General features: G+C 49.1%; 1 protein-coding gene across 1 annotated transcript in view; it reads right to left on the bottom strand.

The window, feature by feature from the left end:
- The window catches only part of LOC111153406 (ADAM metallopeptidase with thrombospondin type 1 motif 16), a 151,164-nt gene that overhangs the window by 43,008 nt on the left and 88,377 nt on the right, over positions 1-19,779 (bottom strand). The window contains exon 17 of the mRNA XM_022512422.1: positions 18,049-18,187. Within this exon, the coding sequence (XP_022368130.1) occupies positions 18,049-18,187 (139 nt within the window). The remainder of the gene's footprint in view (positions 1-18,048; positions 18,188-19,779) is intronic.

Genomic DNA, 19,779 nt, shown 5'->3' with positions numbered 1-19,779 from the left:
AAGTAGAATGTTGGTTTGCCAGGGCTAGGAGGAGGGGGAACAGGGAGTCACTCTTCTGTGGACCCAGGGCTTCAGTCTGGGAAGATGCATGAGGGCTGGAGATGGACGATGGGTACGTTCGCACAACAGAGTGAACAGACTTAACAACCCTAAGTTGCTCAGAAACATTCTGCCCTGTATGCTTTACTAAGGGAACTCTAACTAGATACACGTTTTGCAGGGCAATATTCAAGAGTTCAGCCAATTGAGAGAAAAATGAAGAAAAAGAACTCAACTGGTATTGATTTAAAATGAACACAAAATATACTAAGAGCTACAAATGATTTCATTGCTGCCCTTGGAAAGCCTGAGGGTGTCCTGCTGCTTGTGTGGCCCTGCCATCCCCCTTGTCTACAGCCCAAGCCAGGGCACAACCCAGCACAGCCTCCAGCACCCAACTGGATTCTGGCAGATGTCAGAGCAAGGGACAGACCAAAGATACAGTTTCGGAGGAAAGAACAGCACGGTGTAGACCCCAGGCACGACCATCTCTAAGAGTAGGGTCCATGCGAAGACAAATTCTTCTTCACTCAAGGAAAAACAAAAGTCTCTAAAATACACATGGGACAGAGTGACTAAGCTATGTCAGAATGAATAAGACAAGTCAATGCCTTAACTGGGGAAAGTTACATTCTCTATGAATTTTGTTTTAAGATTTTATTTATTCGACAGAGATCACAAGTAGGCAGAGAGGCAGGCAGAGACAGAGGAGGAAGCAGGCTCCCCGCTGAGCAGACAGCCTGATGCTGAGCTCGATCCCAGGACCCTGGGACCATGATCTGAGCAGAAGGCAGAGTCTTTAACCCACAGAGCTACCCAGGCACCCTGGAGATTGGTTTTTTTAAGTAGTCAGAAGAGAAGAGTCCTCCCTGGTTCCAAAAGGGGACCGGCATGGCAGCTCAGGTGTCTGGGCCCCAAACTGCCCACTTGGAGGGATCAAGCCCCATGGGTGCTGATGAAGGACAAGGGAGTGGTGGTTAGGATTTTTGCCGTTTCATAAAATTTTTCAGTTCTCTGCTGACTTGACATAATTATATTTTAACCAAGCTATGAAGTTTTTATTTTATGCTCCTTAATGGAAATTTTGCAATTATTTCTGCCCAATTTCAATGAGATCTGATGAGAAATAGTTTACTAAAAATGACTGAGAAGCACCTGGGGGCTCAGTCGGTTAAGCATTCAGCTCTTCATTTCAGCTCAGGTCATGGTCTCTGGATTGAGAGACAGAGCCCCATGTCGCACTCTGCACAACCCTCCAGGGATGGGAAAGGGGCTGGAGATGGAGTTCACCTCCAAAGGCCAAGGATTTACTCAACCAGGACTAAGTTCCAAAATCTCCCTAGAAAACCTAACCCACAGGGTTCAGAGAGCTTCTGGGTTGGGGGGCACATCCCTGTGCTGAACAGACAGCACATCCCAGCTCCACAGGGACAGAGCCTCCTGCAGTAGGGACCCTTGGAGAATCCTCCCCAGGTACCCCTTCCTCTGGCTCTTCACTCCTCTGACTTAGAATAAACTGGAATTTGCAAGTACTGAGCCTTCCTGGGTTCTGTGAGCTGATCTAACAGATTATCAAACCTGAAAGGGAGGGACGGTAAGAACGCCCAACTTTGTAGCTACATCAGATCAAAATGTGGGTATGTGGGGCACCCAGGACTTGTGACTGGTGACTGGTGTTTTAAACAGGAATAGTCCTCTGGGGCTGAGCCCTGAAACCTGGAGAGTCTGAAGAACTCCAGGCATTTCATGTCTGAATTGACCTACAGACAACCCCTTGGCCACTGGACAGTCGGGGGCTGTGGGCGTAGTAAACACCCCACACTTGCGGTCAGAAGTGCTGTGAATAAAGAGTTTCAGATAAGGCTGGCTCGGGTTTGTGCTCACCTGTCCAACGGCCCTGAGGCCCCTGCTCCTTCTCAAAGCACGTGGGCACTGGCAAGACACAGGATGAGTCTAAGGACAAGATTCAGTGAAGATCGATGTGTCATCCCTTGGAGCGCATATCTGGGTGACAGAAAGCATACCCCGATTCTCTCCACAATTGCCCCAGTGTGCATGGGTCACTGCGTCCCCTCACTTATTAAAGAGTTTTTAAGCCACTGGCCAATTTCATTATATTCAGGAACTTCCAAGTTCTAACAAGTTAATAGTGGGGGGAGCTGATGCCTAGCCAAAAAGTCATCGAAGTAGGTAGGGGTACGTCCCCTTGTTTACACATTACCTCCGATGAGCAGGGCCCATGTATCAATGTGGAGAGGAAATCGACCACAGTGTTTTATGAACCCACTTTTCCACTTAACTAACAAGGAATGAGAGACTATAAAATTAGAAGAAGAAAAAAAAAAGAAATACATGTCTGCTTAAGCTGTTCGGCAAAGAATCATGGGGCCTCCCTAAATTAAGCTAGTTAACCACACTGAACTAATTTAGGTGAGGCTGATATCGAGCAGCAGCACAATTTCCTAAAATTGCTAAGAGTGTGTACGTCCTAATGAGAAGAGAAGGAAAGCTGATCTTCTCTCTCCACTTATGTGTCAATTAAAAAGTCCGTTCTTTTTATTCTGTAACCAAACTGGCTTGACTTTTTAGGATGTGTGACTCCATAAATACTGGCTTCAGCTTGGTTTCCTGTTTGGAAATTAAAGACGTGTGAAAGCTAACCCTTCAGCTCCGGTCCCAACAAACAACCCGGACTTAATGGTCGCTGGGGGTTCCGAGCAATTCACAGGCTCTCCATTAAGCAAATATGAAATTTGGTTTTGCTTTGAAATGGCAAAAAGAGTTTACTTTATTGAAGTGCTTGTTTTTCTTCTCAACTGGAGACATTTGTTTGGCTCCCCTCCTGAGTGCCTCTGTGTCAGCCAAGTCCCAGAGCTCTTACCTTTAACTGGATAAGAGGGAAATCTGGAGCTAGTAATTCTTGAAATAATTTAGTAACAATTGCTAAATATACAAATATCTATAACCCAAAGGAAAACAGGGTTTGTCTGACACACGTGCGTGTTCTGGCTCTGCCAGTGCTTTTCTTAGCTGGTGATTTTGGAGATCTTTCCTTTTTCTTAGCGGGATACCAGCGGCATGTGGGCAATAGCACTGTTTGCGGGGAAGCACAGCTGTACAAAGTGCAAGGCTTCTGGCAGGATCCCTGGGTCCTGCCCACCCAACGCCAGTGGCGGTCGCCCCCAGTCATCATGGCAACTAAAATGTCTGCACACACGGGCAGTGCTCTCTTGGGTTGACAACCCTGTAGGACACCAGCGGATAAGGAAGAATATTTATGGGGAAGAGAAGAAAGGGGGAATGCAGCGTTGTCCTGAAATTTTTAGCAATAGAAATAGGACAAAACAGGAGGGTGATTAGTAGGTGCAAATAAGTGCATTTAAGAAAGTGACAGTGGTGAACATGTAGAATTTGTGGCACGTGGTTAAAAGTAATACTTGGAGGACAGTTCGTGATCAGAAATACACCGGTAAATAAGGATGGACATCAATGAATGTAAGAGCGAATGGGGCTCTGAGAAAAAAGAGCTCACGGAAGTAGAAAGAACTGATCTAGATAAAAACAGAAATCCGTGTATTAGAAAACGAACAGATGCCAGTGTATGGTTCCAGACAAAAACATGAAGAAGCAAATATGTTACAAAAGGGAAAGTAGAAAATCCAAGAGCTGACTTTGGGAAAGGGGTGGTGACCTCTTGTCCTTGAGACTTGGGCTCAGATCCCACCAGGGAGGGGCCACAGCCCAGGATGCGGGGAGCAGAAGAGGGTCAGGGCTGCACTGCCACCTCCATGGACGCAGCGGGTCTGCGCGTGCACTGTGGCGAGCATCACCTTTGTGGTAATGCGGCCGTTTTCCTGGGAACCATCTGTGCCAAGGCTGGCTTGGCTCTCCTCCTAACAGGTGATTTCTGGACTGTTCTACAGCCTCCTGGCTCTTAAATAGCCAGAGTGACTCTGAGAGTGAATGGCGGCTCTCTCTGACCTTTACTCCCCGCCCCCCAACTATTTTGCAAGCAAATGATCCTTTACATTGAGTTCTCTCCTGACACACCTAGACGGACTTGTGTTTTCCTGGCTAACCTGCCGCTGACACACCCACTTAATGAAGAAAATAAGGAATGAGCACAAATATGCAAGATACAAAATGAGAACAAGAAAATATCCTACGCAGAAGAAATGAAGAGAATTTAATGAGGGAGCTTTGTTCAAATTTATAAGCATAATAGTTAAAGTCTTACCAAACAGGTGGTTTTCTGAATTAGCAAAACTCCAGAAGACAGAAACAATCTATGCGGTTTTGTTATCAGACAGAATACAAAACCGTCTCGAAGACCTAATTCCTGAAAATGCAAGTCAAACGGTGCCAACAGATCCCACCACACGTCAGAGAAGAAATAATGCCGGTGCTAGCTAAATTACTGCAAAGCTCAACGTGAGAGTGGGGGGCAGGAGGGCAGGCGGGTGGGTGGAAGGAAAGAAGGGTCATCCTCATGGACGAGAGTGCGGCGAAGTGAGAGACAAAGTGAGGGCGTGGGAGAAGGAAGGAGGTGTTCGTCCAAGGCTGAGGAGGACTGAGCACTTTAGGGAGCTGGAGAGGAAGAGCCAGTCTGCGGGTGAGGAACCTCAGGGACACGGTGCAGGGCACCTGCAGAGCCTCAGCTTTGGAAAGGAGGAGAAGGTCCTCTGGAGCAAAGGCAGGGGTGAGGAACAGGGAGCTCTGGCTTTGGGGGGGTGGCTCGTGGGGCTGGCTCGTGGGGCTGGCACTTGGCAGGATCCTCCCTGTAGAGGGGATGTGAGCTGCCCACAGGGACCTGCAGGGACACCCACGGGGGGAGCGCGTCATGCCCACCTCCACCTCCGGCCCGGCTTCCCAGCGGCTTCCGAGGCCAGTTAAAGAGCTGCTCTCAGCCATCCACCAGGATCGGCAAGTAGGTCTGGGATCCTGTTAGCAGGAGCTGTTTCCTCCTTTTTCAAAATGACTGATTAAAATCATATGGGGAGGAGATGCTAACAGCCTGACTTGGGTCCTGGGTGTTTTCCAGGCAAGTTCTCATCTGTAACTCTCCTCCCTGCCATCCACTTAACCTGTCTTAGCTCCCCTCCCAGAGAGCACCGAGCTGCCCTTGGACCACCGCGGTCCCTGGTGGGCAATCTCGAGGCTGCCGTTCTCGAGCCAGCGGTGTTCGCTCAACTCCTGTTCGCCTCCAGCCAGCTCTTCCCGGGAAGTGGGTCCTCTGGGTTCCTGAACACCAGGACCGCAGACGTGCCTGTGAGGGCTGCCTTGGGCTCTGGGCAGGGGCCTGCCAAGTGGGCTTTCCACACAGTGTGTTAGGAGGGAAGGGTCCTCACAGGAACCCGATCGCAGCCACTCCCTGGATGGGCTCTCAGCCTGGGAGGCCTTCGGATTCTCCAGGGCCAGAGTGAGCCCAAGAATCTGCATTTCCAACAGGGTCTTGCCCGAGGTAGCTGCTGCTGGCTGGGGGCCAGTCATGCCCCCCACCGCGTCTCTGTTCCCTTCCACGAGATTCCCCACACCGTGATCTCACATGGGTGGGCGGCCAGGCTCCAGGGGGTGAAATCGGATTCTTTACAATCCCGTGCGTCAGATCTCATGCCACCGCTCCAGATCTGTGCCCACAAGCAAACAAGGCTGTGTGTGCGTGTGCATGTGCGTGCATGTGCACATGGACGGGCACATATGTTCTCTGCCCAAGACTTTTAGGAACGATGCCCTCAGAATACCCACCTAAATGTGGAGCCTAAACTTGTAATCACTAAGGAATTTGGGGGGTCTGGGGAGGGTCATCGTAACAGTTTGTTGAAATTACTGTGACGAGCATGATCAGTAAGGCTTGTACTCCCTCAAGAATCTGAACCATCACATTAAGGGGCTGTTCCCTCCATGCCTAAGAAGGGACTGTCCGCCAGCGGTGGATACAAATAGCATACGAGTGTGCGCGGGGGTCACCGTCCAGCCCAGAGGAGGGGACGCCCAGGAACGGCTGCACGTGGGAGAGACATGGGGTGGAATGTGTGAAAACGCTCACAGTGACCTTGGGTCGGAGAGCAGTTCGTCTTCTTTTCTATCTGTTTACGGCATTTTAACAAAAACTAATGACGACCTCTGCAAACATGGGTCCTCATGAAAATGCACATCTGTCTTCTGACATCGTGGACACTGGGCAGTGAGGGGTGGGGGCAGGAGGGGCCGACCGCCCAGGCGACCCCCACGGAACCTTCTACCTGCCCTCAGCCTGTCCCGCCCCCTGCTCTGACCTCCCCCGCCCTCTCGCCCCTTCTCGCTGGAAGGCTCAGCATCGAGAGCCCCAAGGGCTGCCCGAGGAGCTGACGTTGCGGTTTCTCTCTGGCCCAGCTGGCCACCGCTGTGACACAGAGAGCCCGACCAGAGAGCACGGCAGAGGCCCCATAAAACGCACACCTGTGTACCGGTGCACACGCACACACACACGCACACTGAACTGCCCTCCGCAGCAGAGGGCAGCTGGGGAGGCTGATTCCCCATCTGTTCCCTCCACATCACAGCTCTGTGGGCGGAGCCCAGACTGCGCACCTGAGCCCCGGGGGAGCGTCGTGTCATGCGGCCCGGCTACTTGGGAACAGGTTTGGGCGATGCTGTAAGAAATGATTCTTCAGGGCGCCTGGGTGGCTCAGTTGTTAAGCGTCTGCCTTTGGCTCAGGTCATGATCCCAGGGTCCTGGGATCGAGCCCCGCATCGAGCTCCCTGCTCCCTGGGAAGCCTGCTTCTCTCTCTCCCATTCCCCTGCTTGTGTTCCCTCTCTCATTGTGTCACTCTGTCAAATAAATAAAATCTTGAAAAAAAAAAAAAAAAGATTTTCACCACTAAGCCAGAGCTACAGAGAATCACGTGAGATCAGGTCTTTGCTTTGATCAAGGACCAGAAAATCTGTGCCCATGGGCTTGGCTAAGAACAATCACAGTGCTTCTCTCTCAGCCTTGACTGTGAGCCGTGATTTCTGTGTGGTGCCTATCAGATCTTTGAACATTTCCCTCCCATATGCTCTCACAGACCTGTGCTCCTGGGGTCCACTCCCCACATTTGGCTCATCAGTCCGTCCACCATCCACAGGTAATATGGCAAGTGTTAAGTGTTAAACAACATGAACAACCCTCATGTCTATGTGCAGTTTCTTATTTATTTGAGGGAGAGTGAAAGTCCTAGTGAGGGGAGGGGCAGAGAGAGAGGAGAAGGGCGCTGAGCAGGGAGCCCCACGCTGGGCTTGATCCCAGGACCCCGGAATCACAACCTGAGCAGAAGGCAGAGGCTTCGCCAGCTGAGCCCCCCAGGCGCCCCCGTCTATGGTCCCCGTTCAAAGGGCTCCCTTGGGTCCTTCATCGGAGACTTCTGCTCACCACAAGTGTAAGGATTTCATACTCAGCATCTTGGGGCGTCTGCTCTTTGGGTAAGGAAGGGCATACGGGCTGACACACTGTTAGGATGGACGCCGAGACACCAGCCCGGGGGACCAAGGGAAGACAGAATTCTACAAAAGAGGTCTCAGAGTACCAAACAGAGAGAAAACTGGGGCCCCCAGTGTGGGGCAAGTGGGTCCAGCACATCAGGAGGCTTGTCTGGCAACAGCCACAGGAAGACGAGCTGCCATGTCATCCTGGCTGTCGGGACAGAGCAGGGACGGACGGCCGGAGTCACCAGAGGGGAGGCAGGCTCCATCCAAGGAAGTGGAGAAGTCAGGACTCGGGTCACAGGAGTGCCTCTCTGCAGCAGAGACCCCCAGTCATCTGTCCCCCAGACTGAAGCTTCCACGCCCTCCCTCCTGCCCTCCGTTCACACCAGTGCCTTCAGCTGCCTCCACGCCCTGCTCACTGGCCTCTGTCACAGTGTGGCGGGAAGATGGGGGCCACGCTTTGACCCCCCCCAGCCACAGCAGCTACAAACCTGCACACCCGTGCATACATTTCTCCAGGTGTGCGCCTGCACGCACAGGTCGACACACACGTGTGTGCACAAAAGCACACTCCTTTGAAGGCGACGACATAATCCCAAATAAGGAGGAATGTGCTCCTCGCCCCTGCCCGAGGGCCTTGTGGAGAATAAGATCATGACAGGATCCCTCCTACTTCAAGAGTTTCAGAACCTAAACTGTCCGTTTCTGAGGCAAAGCTGTAGCGTTAACAGAAGGGAATTGGGGCTGACATTTATTTGGCTGGACAGAGTGTTAGGAGCTTTATAGGTAGTCTGTCATTTAATCCTTAAAGGAACCCTATAGGGCAGCTTACATTATTATCTTCATTTTATAGATGGACTCACCAAGGCATAAAAGGCTTAAGTAGCTCCTAAGGTCACGAGATTTTAAGAGGCAGGGCCTTGCCGTGATGCCTGGCAGGCCGGGCACAAACGTCACGCGGTCTCCTCCAGCTCAGCGAGGCACAGCCCATCACTTCCCGGCACAGTCTTTCCATCCATCCAACACGACATATGCAGGGAGAAACTGTAACCTCTTGTTTGATTCGTGTCTGAGACAGAAAGAGATGCGTACCGCTCTCTATTTCAGAACTTCATACGCCGGCGGGCAATTTTTTAAACTCTATTCCCCGGGAGCTGAAGCAAGGGAACTCGAGTTCTGAACGACGGACGTGACTTCCAGGCCCTGCTCCCTGCTTTGCGGCTGGGGGCAGGAGTGAGGGGGGCACGGGAGCCCTGCAGAAGCCGCCCCCATGGAGGGGCACGTGTTTCTGGGTAACAGCGGGATGAGTCCATATGACCCTTTCCAAACACGGCCTTCAGGTATTTTTGAATCAAAAAGTTGTTGGGATCCTGCATTTGTCCTCTTGACAAAGAGTTCGTTGGTGGCTGGTGAGGGCCAGGCACGATGCTAGACCCTGAGGGCTCAGCAGCTAATGAAAAGCAGCAAAGGCCATGACCAGCCGTGATCCAAGCCTGTTCCAGGCTGTCATAGAACATAAACACAGAGAGAGTGCAGCAGATAGCAAAGACAGACGTATAAAAGTGTAAGTGTAAAAGGGACCACAGACATCCAGGCCAGGAAACTGAGAGCGCTGCTGATCTGGGGTCGGCGGGAGCATGGCCTGTGGCCCAGGGGCATTCTGGAGCTCAGTACCAGTGAGCATGGTGGAGACACGCTCAGAACCCAGGCAGCACCAAACCCGGGGCACCAAGTCCTTGTGTCAGACCTAGTGAAAAGTTCAGGACCATAAGAAAACTTACAGATAGGAAACTGGTATGGAAGAGACTCAAAACAAAAGCAAAACAAATCTGAGTGATGCTCGATCCCACAGTGTTGGATCGAGTGTTGGAATGATTTATTTCCGTGTAGCTGATGGGCCCAGACCCTGGGCATTCCGCACAGATGGGCTTGAGAGCTTCCATAAAATTACCTTTTCAAGTCCTACTATGGCATTTACCTTCATTTCTGCATTTTCAGAAGGAGAACTACATCTGATATCTCCAGGCTTTTTCACCCGGATGAAATCAGATCACACGTACAGGAGCAAGGCACAGACAGGCTGGGGGAGTGCTGGCTAAGCACGGTAGTAGTCACACGCCACAGCCCGCAGGCCACAGGGCCTCGCCATCCACATGCGCAACAGACAGGCTTACGGCCCGGGCGCCCATGGCGGGGACCAGGGATACCGATCTCCCAGGTAACAAAGACTGGCGTGGCGAGGCCCACAGCACATCACATCTGTTTGTAGGTGGTGGGATGCTCGAGATCTTCATTTGAAATTTATTTCCCCAGCCCATATCAACAAGGAGAGATAGAAAAGTGAATTTAAATATTTCTGGCTTTGAGTGTTTTCAAATTTCTGAATATTCTGAGAAAATAAAAACACAGAGATAGCCATATGCCCCACAGCATGGAGGGTCCCAGGGCTCCTTTTTCACAGCAGGGTATGGATAATGGTGCTTCAGATGAGTTTCCTGTGAAACGGGGTCTCCTCCACCACCTAGCTGGAGGGCTACTAAGACTCAGGTCTCGTTTCTCAGACTTAGAACACATCTGGGAAGCAAGATCTCAGCAGGGCTTGCCCCATCGCTCAACTACTTGTCAGAAGCAGGAGTCACCGAGCACCCAGGAGTGCCAGAATCAGACGGGCTGAGTCTAACGTGGCCTGTGGTAGCGGAGCAGAAAGGAGCAGCGTAGCGTCTGAGGGCTGATGTAAGGAAGCTGAAGAAGGTGATCCTGTAACTGGGGACAGCCCAGAGCAGAGCCCGCCTGTGGAAGATGGGGCGTTCGTGAGCCAAGTGCTCAGGCCACTGTTACCGTCTTGTGGGAACCAGCCCTGGCCTGTTCTTCAGAAACCACTTTTAAATCTTCATACTTCGCTGAAGTTCCTGGAAGGGGACTATTCCATCTTGAAGACGATGGTTTTACCTGTCTCTAAGTTCTCACTGATTCTAACTGAAGAATGAAAACCAGCTGTTGTCAAAGCCTTATCCTTCTTTTATAAAGAGAAAGAAACCAATCATGGAAGCAAAACTACACAGAAAACTAGAAAATATTCCACAAATGAATGCACGCCGTCTTTTGAGAAACATCATTTCTATCTCTGGGGCTAGGTATTCACGGGTGTGTCATGAGCGAGCACTGAGGACCCTCGGAATTGGAGGGGTGAGGAGAAGGCCAGGAAACCAGAGTGGGTGATGTCCTGGGAGCTTCTCCGAGTCTCAGGGACTCCCAGCTGCATGCAAGGGACAGCTCTGCCTGGCATGATCACACTGAGCCTCTGGTGTCCTAACGTGTCCCAGAGCCTGGAGGGTGGTGACAACAGTCATCTATGGATGTCCCGTGATGTTCTCCTGCAACAAGGAACTGGCCCAAATCTGATTCCCTTGATGCGACGACCTGTCCAAAATGGCAGACCGTGGAGCCACTAGTCTCGCTGTGGGTCCCCAGCACCCATCCTTCCAGTTCCAAGTTGGGTACTAGAGACCGGGAACCTAGGCACATGTGCACTCTCTCCACAGCAGGAGCATGGTGAGAGGAGCCTGGTGTGACTCAGTGTTGGGGCTGACCTCAGATGGACACTCAAACCGACTGCCCCTGGTCGGGGAGGTATGCCCCAACTCAGGAGGCTTTGGGCATGGTGAAGGATCCCTGATCCCTGGGAAGAGTCGAGCTTCCCTGTTTTACCCTGGTCCTCTGAGCATGCCTGTGGGGATGGGCAGGGGTGGACATCACAGCCCAGGCCCCGAGAAAGGTGCTCCCTCTCCAGTAGATGACCCTTTCCTCGATTTCTCCTCCACTTTTTGGGAACAAAGATGTCAGCAAGGGGGTAATGCCTTTTGTAACTTAGCAGGGTCTTGGATGAAGACACAGTAGGCATTTTCATGAACTTGGCTCAAAGGTAACCCAATGCCGGGAGGAGAGAGCAAGACCTATTTCAATTTGGTCTCAGGGACCAAAAAGGACAAGTTCAACCCTTTTGTTACAGTGTAAAAAAAAGAAGAAGGGACACTTTCTGCAGGATTCGGAGCATTCTAGCAAGCAAAGGTGGGAAAGATCTAATCGAGCAGTGGCTATGAGGAGAGAGGGAGATATTGGCCGATGAGGAGAGTAACTGTGCTGTGGCAGACAATGCAAGGTCAGCCGAACCTCGTCCCCTGCGCCATGCTCCCAGGTCCCCCACGCGTTCTCAGCCCTGTGCACCCCTGTCTGCTTCCTCTCTGGAGAACACTCATGTTTCTGAGGACAGAGCCAGTGGATGTCATTTCCCTCACAGGCTCACCACCGTGCCTCACGCAGGACTGCAGGCCTGAAGGCCTCCCTCCCGAGGCTGAGATGGGCTGATGTGCCTTGTTTCACTGGCTATGACACTAGAAAGGCACCAGACACTCTCCATGTGAGGGAACAGGTTACTATTTCACTGTTCAGTCCACAGACCGGAAGTGAAGCAAAGGTCTCTGCATGTCCTCCCGACTTTGAGAAGTCTGAGGATTGACGTGTGCCCGCAAACAGCTTGTTGATAGAAAAAGTGAAGGAGAGAAAGAACGGTTTCGTATCAGCTGGGTAAGGGCAAGGCTGCTCATGGTCCCATTTTCTGAACTTGATCGGTTAACTAATAAAGTTCATGCCTTCACTATTGGTAGATGGCGAAGACAATAGTACTGGAAAAGTATGACAGGCTGGTTCACAGCCAATTTTAAGATTTGTCTCAGAATTTTTTAAAGATTTTATTTAATTGAGAGAGAGAGAGAGAGAGAGAGGGAACATGTACATGAGCTGGGGGAGGAGCGGAGGGAGAGGGATGGAATCTCAAACAGCCCCTTGCTGAGCCTGGAGCCCAGTGTGGGGCTCAACCTCGCACCCCTGAGACCGTGACCTGAGCCGAACCCAAGAGGTGGACCCTTAACCAACTGAGCCACCCAGGCACCCCTAAGATTTGTCTGAGAAATGCTAATTGTGAATCAGATCAATGTTTTCACTGAAGCAAAAAGCATTATCCCCAGACATTGCCTGGTGCATAGTGGAGAGCTTAGAACATAGCTCTAAGCCAAATTTTTTTTTAAAGATTTTATTTTATTTATTTATTTGACAGACAGAGATCACAAGTAGGCAGAGAGGCAGGCAGAGAGAGAGGGGGAAGCAGGCTCCCTGCTGAGCAGAGAGCCCGATGCAGGGCTCGATTCCAGGACCCTGGGAATCATGACCTGAGCCAAAGGCAGAGGCTTAACCCACTGAACCACACAGGTGTCCCTCTAAGCCAAATTTTAATAAGCATTTCACTTGGAAGTAAATCAGCAGTTTGAGGTAAGTTATTTGAAATGCATTAGACCAACTGAATCAGAGGCTGATTTTTAAAGATTACAGCATATGCAATCTTGAGAAACGGCTGATGCCTCTCCACTGGAAGTGAGAGTCATTACCGTGTGTCACTACCATGTGAAAACCGTGTCCACCTTAGAGACAGACGTCATCAGCTAAGGCAGTTCCTATGCTAACTATCCTCGTGGCTTCCTGTCTCTCCGTGTAAGCCCAGACCCCTCTCGGACACCCAGACACTGGCTGAGAGTCCAGTCAACGCGCAGCTTAGCTGGATCATTGAAATAAAAAATGAGGTTATATCATAAAAGTGAGCGGAAAGGAAAAAGGACTGGGGGAAGCTTGATGTTTGAAAAGAAGACAAAAGGCTGCATTTGCCCTGTGTCTGTCAGGAAATCTTATTTTCCAGAGAGAGGTGAGACCATTAGAATAGAGAAGGAAACGTGACCTCTTTAAAATAAAATAAAACAAAACAAAACAAAACAAAAGCATTCTGTATCTTCCATTGATACCAGGAAATGTATGTTTCTTAAATGAACAAGAGGTGGGGGAGTTTCCAAGTGTCTTTCCCAGTTCATTAATTCCCTAACTGGGTCATTGAAAGGTCCCCTTGTAGACAGTAAGTTCGCAGGGAGATAGCTACAAAAAGTATGCTTTAAAAGGTTCACAACCCAGGATTTCAGAAGGTCTGTGCAACTAGAGATCTGAAAACATGACATGTGCAGATAAAATGAAAATCGTGCCATGCCATCCCTTTGCCCTGGGGGCTCAGGTTGAGACTGTTGGGTGACATGCTAACTGAGGCCCCCAAGAAAGGAAGACAGGGATCTAGAGTTCTTTCCATCAGATTCGCTGGTGAGGTTAGTTATTCCCTCACAGAACTGAAAACATGAGAACAGATTCATTTTGAATGGTCAACCTCCAATGTTAATCATTCAGACAGTTAAATGTGCTCTTCTCAGATAATGCAGAACTTACAGAACCTGGCCCACCTTTTAGAAGTGCGAGTCTCCAGGGGCATAGAATTAAGGAAACATTCTATATACTTAAAGGAACTCAGGATTTATCTCCACCAAATCCTGAAACACCAACGTTCGGAATGACGTAGGCAGTGAATTCTGGTCAACTGTTTCCTCAACACAGGCACTTGTAAGCTGGGGAACTAACCGCCCCCAGCTGAAGATGATGCTCTGTGGTTAATCCTTGACAATTAACCGTGTGATCTCAGACTACTGGGGAGGGCTGACAAGTCCATCAAACGTGGATCAAAAAAGAGCGCATGTTAGGACTAAACAGGACAAAGCCTTGACCTTCAAGTGGTCATGACACGAAGGGCTGTTGGTCCATGAGGGGCCCCTTACTAGCCGCCCTTCAGGCTACTGTTCAGGGAACCGCTGTTCCCGTCGATCAGCAAATGCTCTATTGTGAAGGGAAGACACAGGATGAAGCTACTGTGCTTCCTGGTAGAATCATCTTTGTTAAAGAACGTGAACGGACACAAGGCCATGAGCAACGGGGACCCCTGAGAGTTCGGCCATGCTTGGAAGCACACAGGGTCAGTGGAGCTTTTGAACCCACACTGTCTGCCGGGGCAATTCCTGAACGTCCTAAACCTCTGGTTTCTATAGAATGAGGGAAAACAATACTGAGACCCCTGAGACAGGAATAATGATTACTTCCAGGCACTGACACTCATAGAACCTTACAGCTTCAAGGACATGAAAGTCTGTTGCCAAGGTTTTGTGGATGGTGCCCTCCTGCAGCGCAGAACTGTCCCATCAAACATGTCCTGTTTCCACTCTCACCCGCACTGCGAGTTTGTGCAAGTCGGTGTAGGTGAAAACACACAGCAGGTGCTCAGTAAATAGCAACACGCTGTTCTCACTGTCCTCTGGTTTCTCTGGAGAATGAATCCTGGGGGCACTGAGATAGCAGGAGAGTGAAGACGGCATGCTGTATCTGTTCAAGGATACAGGGGTAGGTCTGGTTTAACCCTTCCTGAACTTTCCCCTGTGGCCAGGGAGGGGTACTTGGAGCAAGCGCTGAGACTTGGGACCCAGGCAGGTGGGGTTTCTAGCAAGAAGACTGTCAGAGGAGCCCCGCACCACAGGAGGTGCTGAAAGCCAGGCATCCTATGCTCGCTCGAGTTGTTGGACAGACAAACCCTAATTTCCCATCAATTTTTCCACCCAGACTGAAAATACACAACACACCCACTGACTCTATAATGCAATTCTTCAAACAAATGATTTTGGAATAGGTTCTGGGTTGATTTCTTCCAGAAACCTCAATGTGTGGATTATTCCTGAGGACTAATTCGTTGATTTTCAAGTACGGCTAATCACACATTCAGCATTTTCCGGATCCTGGGACAAGTAACTCAGTAAGAGCGGAGAAAACCAAGTGAGCTTCGGAATGCCTGACGCGCAAACAAGGGACATGAGTGAAGCAGCCGTGAAGAAACAGGTGTGGACCCACCACCCTCCAGACGTTCCCATGCAATTCCTTATACTTTTCCACCAAATGAAAAATACGAAGCAGCATTCTGAAAATCACAATGTCCTTGCACAAATACGAGGCTTTGTGATCCCGTTATCAATGTAATCAAACACTATCAGCTATCCCTAAACAGGGATGGACAACCTCCAGTATATTCAGTACAATCTGTGAAAGCATGAGGGGTGGTATTAAGATCAAAAGGGAAAGGGAAGAGGAGTAAATACAATTAGAAATTAATTTTCCCGCGTCACACACAGGGGATGGCTATGAACATAGTTTTGTTCCTCTGTGTCCCGAGTGGGGACCATGGCATCTTGTCTGGCCCCATCCCCAGCGAGGGGCCCGTATACTTCTCTCTGTTTTCTAATTAGAGCCACTTGTCTGCTCTCCGTGTGCACAGAAGAGAATCCTATTTTTCCTTAGAAAGCTCTTAATGTCAGAATTTAAATATGATTTCATTATTTTATTCTTAGTTAATGATGGGAAGAGTTCGTGTGGGTCAAGCACATTAGTGTTAACTGTCCAGACTTACTTTTTTTGTTAATCTTTGTTTTTCTCTATTTCTTTCATGTCTTTTATTAGAGCAACTATTAAGAATATTTGAATTCATTTTTACTTTAAAAAAATCTTAATTTTATTTATTTTTTTTTCAGTGCTCAAGATACATTCCTGGAAATCTATAAACTTCCAAGACTGAATCAGGAAGAAACTGACAACCTGAATGGACCGATATCTAGTAACGAGATTGAAGCAGTGATCAAAAACCTCAAAACAAGAGTCTGGAACCTGACGGATCCCCTGGGGAATTCTACCAAACATTCAAAGAAGAAATAATACCTGTTCTCCTGAAGCTGTTTCAGAAACAGAAACAGAAAGAAAACTTCCAGACACTTTCTATGAAGCCAGCATTACCCTGATCCCCAAACCAGGCAAAGTCTCCACCAAAAAGGAGAATTTCAGGCCTATATCCCTGATGATTATGGATGCTAAGATTCTCCACAAGATCCTAGCTAATAGGATCCAACAGTACATTAAAGATTATCCACCATGACCAGGTGGGATTTATCCATGGGATGCAAGGGTGGTTCAACATTTGCAAATCAATCAATGTGATAGAACAAATCAATAAGAGAAGAGAGAAGAACCACATGGTCCTCTCAATTGATGCAGAAAAAGCATCTGACAAGATACAACATCTGTTCCTGATTAAAACGCTTCAAAGTATAGGGATAGAGGGAACATTCCTTAACTTCATAAAATCTATCTATGAAAAACCCACAGCAAATATCATTCTCAATAGAGAAAAGCTGACAGCCTTCCCTTGGAGATCAGGATCACAACAAGGATGCCCACTCTCACAACTCTTGTTCAACAGAGTAGTAGAAGTCCTGGCAACAGCAATCAGACAACAAAGAGAAATAAAAGGTATCCAAATTGGCAATGAAGAAGTCAAACTCTCTCTCTTTGCAGATGACATGATTCTTTATATGGAAAACCCAAAAGACTCCACCCCCAAACTACAAGAACTCATACAGCAATTCAGTAACGTGGCAGGATGCAAAATCAATGTACAGAAATCAGTGACTTTCTTATACACTAACAATGAAAATACAGAAAGGGAAATTAGAGAATCGATTCCATTTACTCTAGCACCAAGAACCATAAGGTACCTGCGAATAAACCTAATCAAAGAGGTAAAGGATCTGTACTCGAGGAACTACAGAACACTCATGAAAGAGATTGAGGAAGACACAAAAAGATGGAAGACCATTCCATGCTCTTGGATCGGAAGAATAAACACTGTTAACATGTCTATACTGCCCAGAGCAATCTATACTTTCAATGCCATCCCATTTTTACATTTTCTTTATTCATTAGATTCTTACTTTATGCAAGTGCCCATTCTGTGTACTTTTTTTTTTACTTAAATATACAATTGTCTAATTGCTTAATTATTAAACCAGGAATTCACAAAGCTGAAATCTGTATATCTTTTTGAAAACTTGTTTGTTTTCTAAATATCGGATAATATTGAATATTGTATTTCTACATTTGAAAAATTTACCTGTCACTCTTTATCAGACTATAGTATCTCTGGCTCTAGCTGAGAATGTTCTTGCAGTGAACTAACTTTATCACTTGAGTCATGCCTATGGTCTAGTTCTTATGGCATTAAAATGACAAAGCCACCGACTGTCATGTGAAATTCTCCTTTTGATGTGCTGTTTCTAGTCATTTCCAGTGCAACTTGCATAAAATTCTTATGCTTTCTGAGTGAATTTCAGTATATGACTTCATAACAAATTTTTTGAGTGAGACCATTTGACCAAACCTCCAACTGTATCATGGTATTTTCACGTAATCTTCTATTTCTCGTCACCAGCACAATCCATACAATAATTTGAGTGACTTTCATTTCAATAATCTCAAACAAAACTATACTTTATCAAATCTTCACTTAGATGGAAAGGAGAAACCAGTTCAGTGCATGAGTTCCTCAGAGCCCCACGCTGCGGTAGAGGGGTGGGAGAAGGCAGGCCAGGCCTTTCAGGGACATCCAGAGCCCCTGTTCTCTGCCCCCCCTCGGGGACAGGTTGCCCACCTCAGGCAGAAGCTCCGAGTTACCTGCCAGGACACGGGGTGGACCCGTGAGTCCGGCATGCTCATGGCCTAGATGCACCAGGGCCCCTTAGTGCCCACCACCAGGGAAAGTGTGAGAAGTGACCTACCCCCACCACAGGACACGGAGCACTCGGACCGAATGATGGCCCACGTGTAGCGAGGCTGGCTGCCGGGCTTCTTCTCCCCCCGTAGCCGAGGCACAGAGTACTCCCAGGCAATGCCCGGGTTCCTTCCCTGAAACAGGAGCTGGAAAACAAAAACAAAAACAAAAGAAAGAAAGAAAAAGGGGGGTAGAACAAGTTAAAATGGAACTGACAAATAAAAGCTAATTTGTAAATAATACATAAACAACAGTATCAACAGTAAGTGCGTTACAATGAGAAGCCCTGTCCGTCCTCCAAAATCCATATGAACTTTCTAAGCAGAAGTGAACTGTCAGCAGGGACCAAGCACATTAGGAAAAATGTGGACATTTCACTCTCTGAGCTCACATGTAGCTTATGCCCCCATGCAAGCCTTCGGACACCTGTGCAGCCCAGCTGAAGTATGTGGTCACTTCCCCCGGGGTTTCCGTGGAATCCCCCACAGTACCGTCCATCTGAGCGAATCAGAAAGCACTGCCTCTAGATCACTGTCCCACTTCCTAGTGAGTTTCAAGCAACCCAGGCCTCCTGAGTGGGTATCAGTGAGACTGGCTGCCAAGGTCTTTTGCCGACTGGCATGTACCGTGCAGTTCCAGGAGAAAATGATCTTATCAGTAAAGATCTCTCAGGTTGCGCCTGTCCGTGACCTATAGTTTAGCATCTCCCATTTGGGAACTCTTCCCTTCTTAGCTTGAAACCCAATCGTATATGGACCGCCCCATTCTCACTCACGAATGCCTCAGATCCACTGATCTCAGTGAGAAGCCTTCTTATTTTGGAACCTCACCATTAATCCGTTGATAGAAATCCCATCTCTGAGTCTTAGAGCCTTTATTGGTCCTCATGTGATGTGCCCGTGGGTAAAGACACTGGTCCCTCCCTGACAACTCAGCTCAAGTCCTAGTTGCTGGTGTTGGAGGACAGGGGCAAGCCCTGGAGAGGTGGCTACACGGCCAGGTACTGAGCTGCTCTCCTGCTTCATATCCTGAGCCTTTGACACTCTTCTCCCATCCAGAGCAGCTCCTAATAAGCCATGTTCCTCTTCACATTTGATCTATCTCTCCTGTGTGGTTATTCTAGCTGAAGTCTGAGATGGCGGGAGAAAAAGCCAGAGCAGGAATTCAGGGTGAAGAGAAGAGCTGAGGGTCAGAAGGGATGGGACATGAGACAGAGATGGGACATGTGCGGATGGGGTGGCCGCCCCCAGATCGTCCAGGGAAGCATCTCCCAGGAAGATATGAGAGGACAGGAGGGGGCTGCCTGGCCCCCAGAGCAAGTGGGGGGGCATCTGGTTGGCTCATGTCTGCATACCCAGTTGTGGGCTGAGGGGGCTGCTTTTGAGCAAGTGCTTTCATCTTGCACAGGAGTACAAAAAGTTAAGGGGTTCTGCAGTGCCGACCCCCTACCACCTCCATCTGCTCAGTCCCATGGGGACAGATCATGGTGCAGGAAGAGCCTATTTGCAGTCTGTGAGCCTCTGCGGCCATGGGTCGAGAACAGGAGGGCAGTGGGTCAGGAGGCTGTTGCGAGACCCCCTCCCTGCACACCGGGCCCATGTGAGGGCACAGCGGGGGCTTTGCTCATCTTGCTCCCATTCCACAGGATTCGGTGGAATGCTGATCCCACCCCAAAGAGAGGCGCAGGCAGAGTCCCCTGAGTGTGCCAGGTTCTCACAGCCAGAGAGCTTGCAGGACC

The sequence above is a fragment of the Enhydra lutris genome, unplaced genomic scaffold (assembly GCF_002288905.1).
Source record: "Enhydra lutris kenyoni isolate GAN:26980312 unplaced genomic scaffold, ASM228890v2 scaffoldscaffold32, whole genome shotgun sequence".
Taxonomy (NCBI): Eukaryota; Metazoa; Chordata; class Mammalia; order Carnivora; family Mustelidae; genus Enhydra; species Enhydra lutris.
The sequence above is the reverse complement of the archived record's forward strand: the minus strand, read 5'-3'. Positions and strand labels throughout refer to the sequence as shown.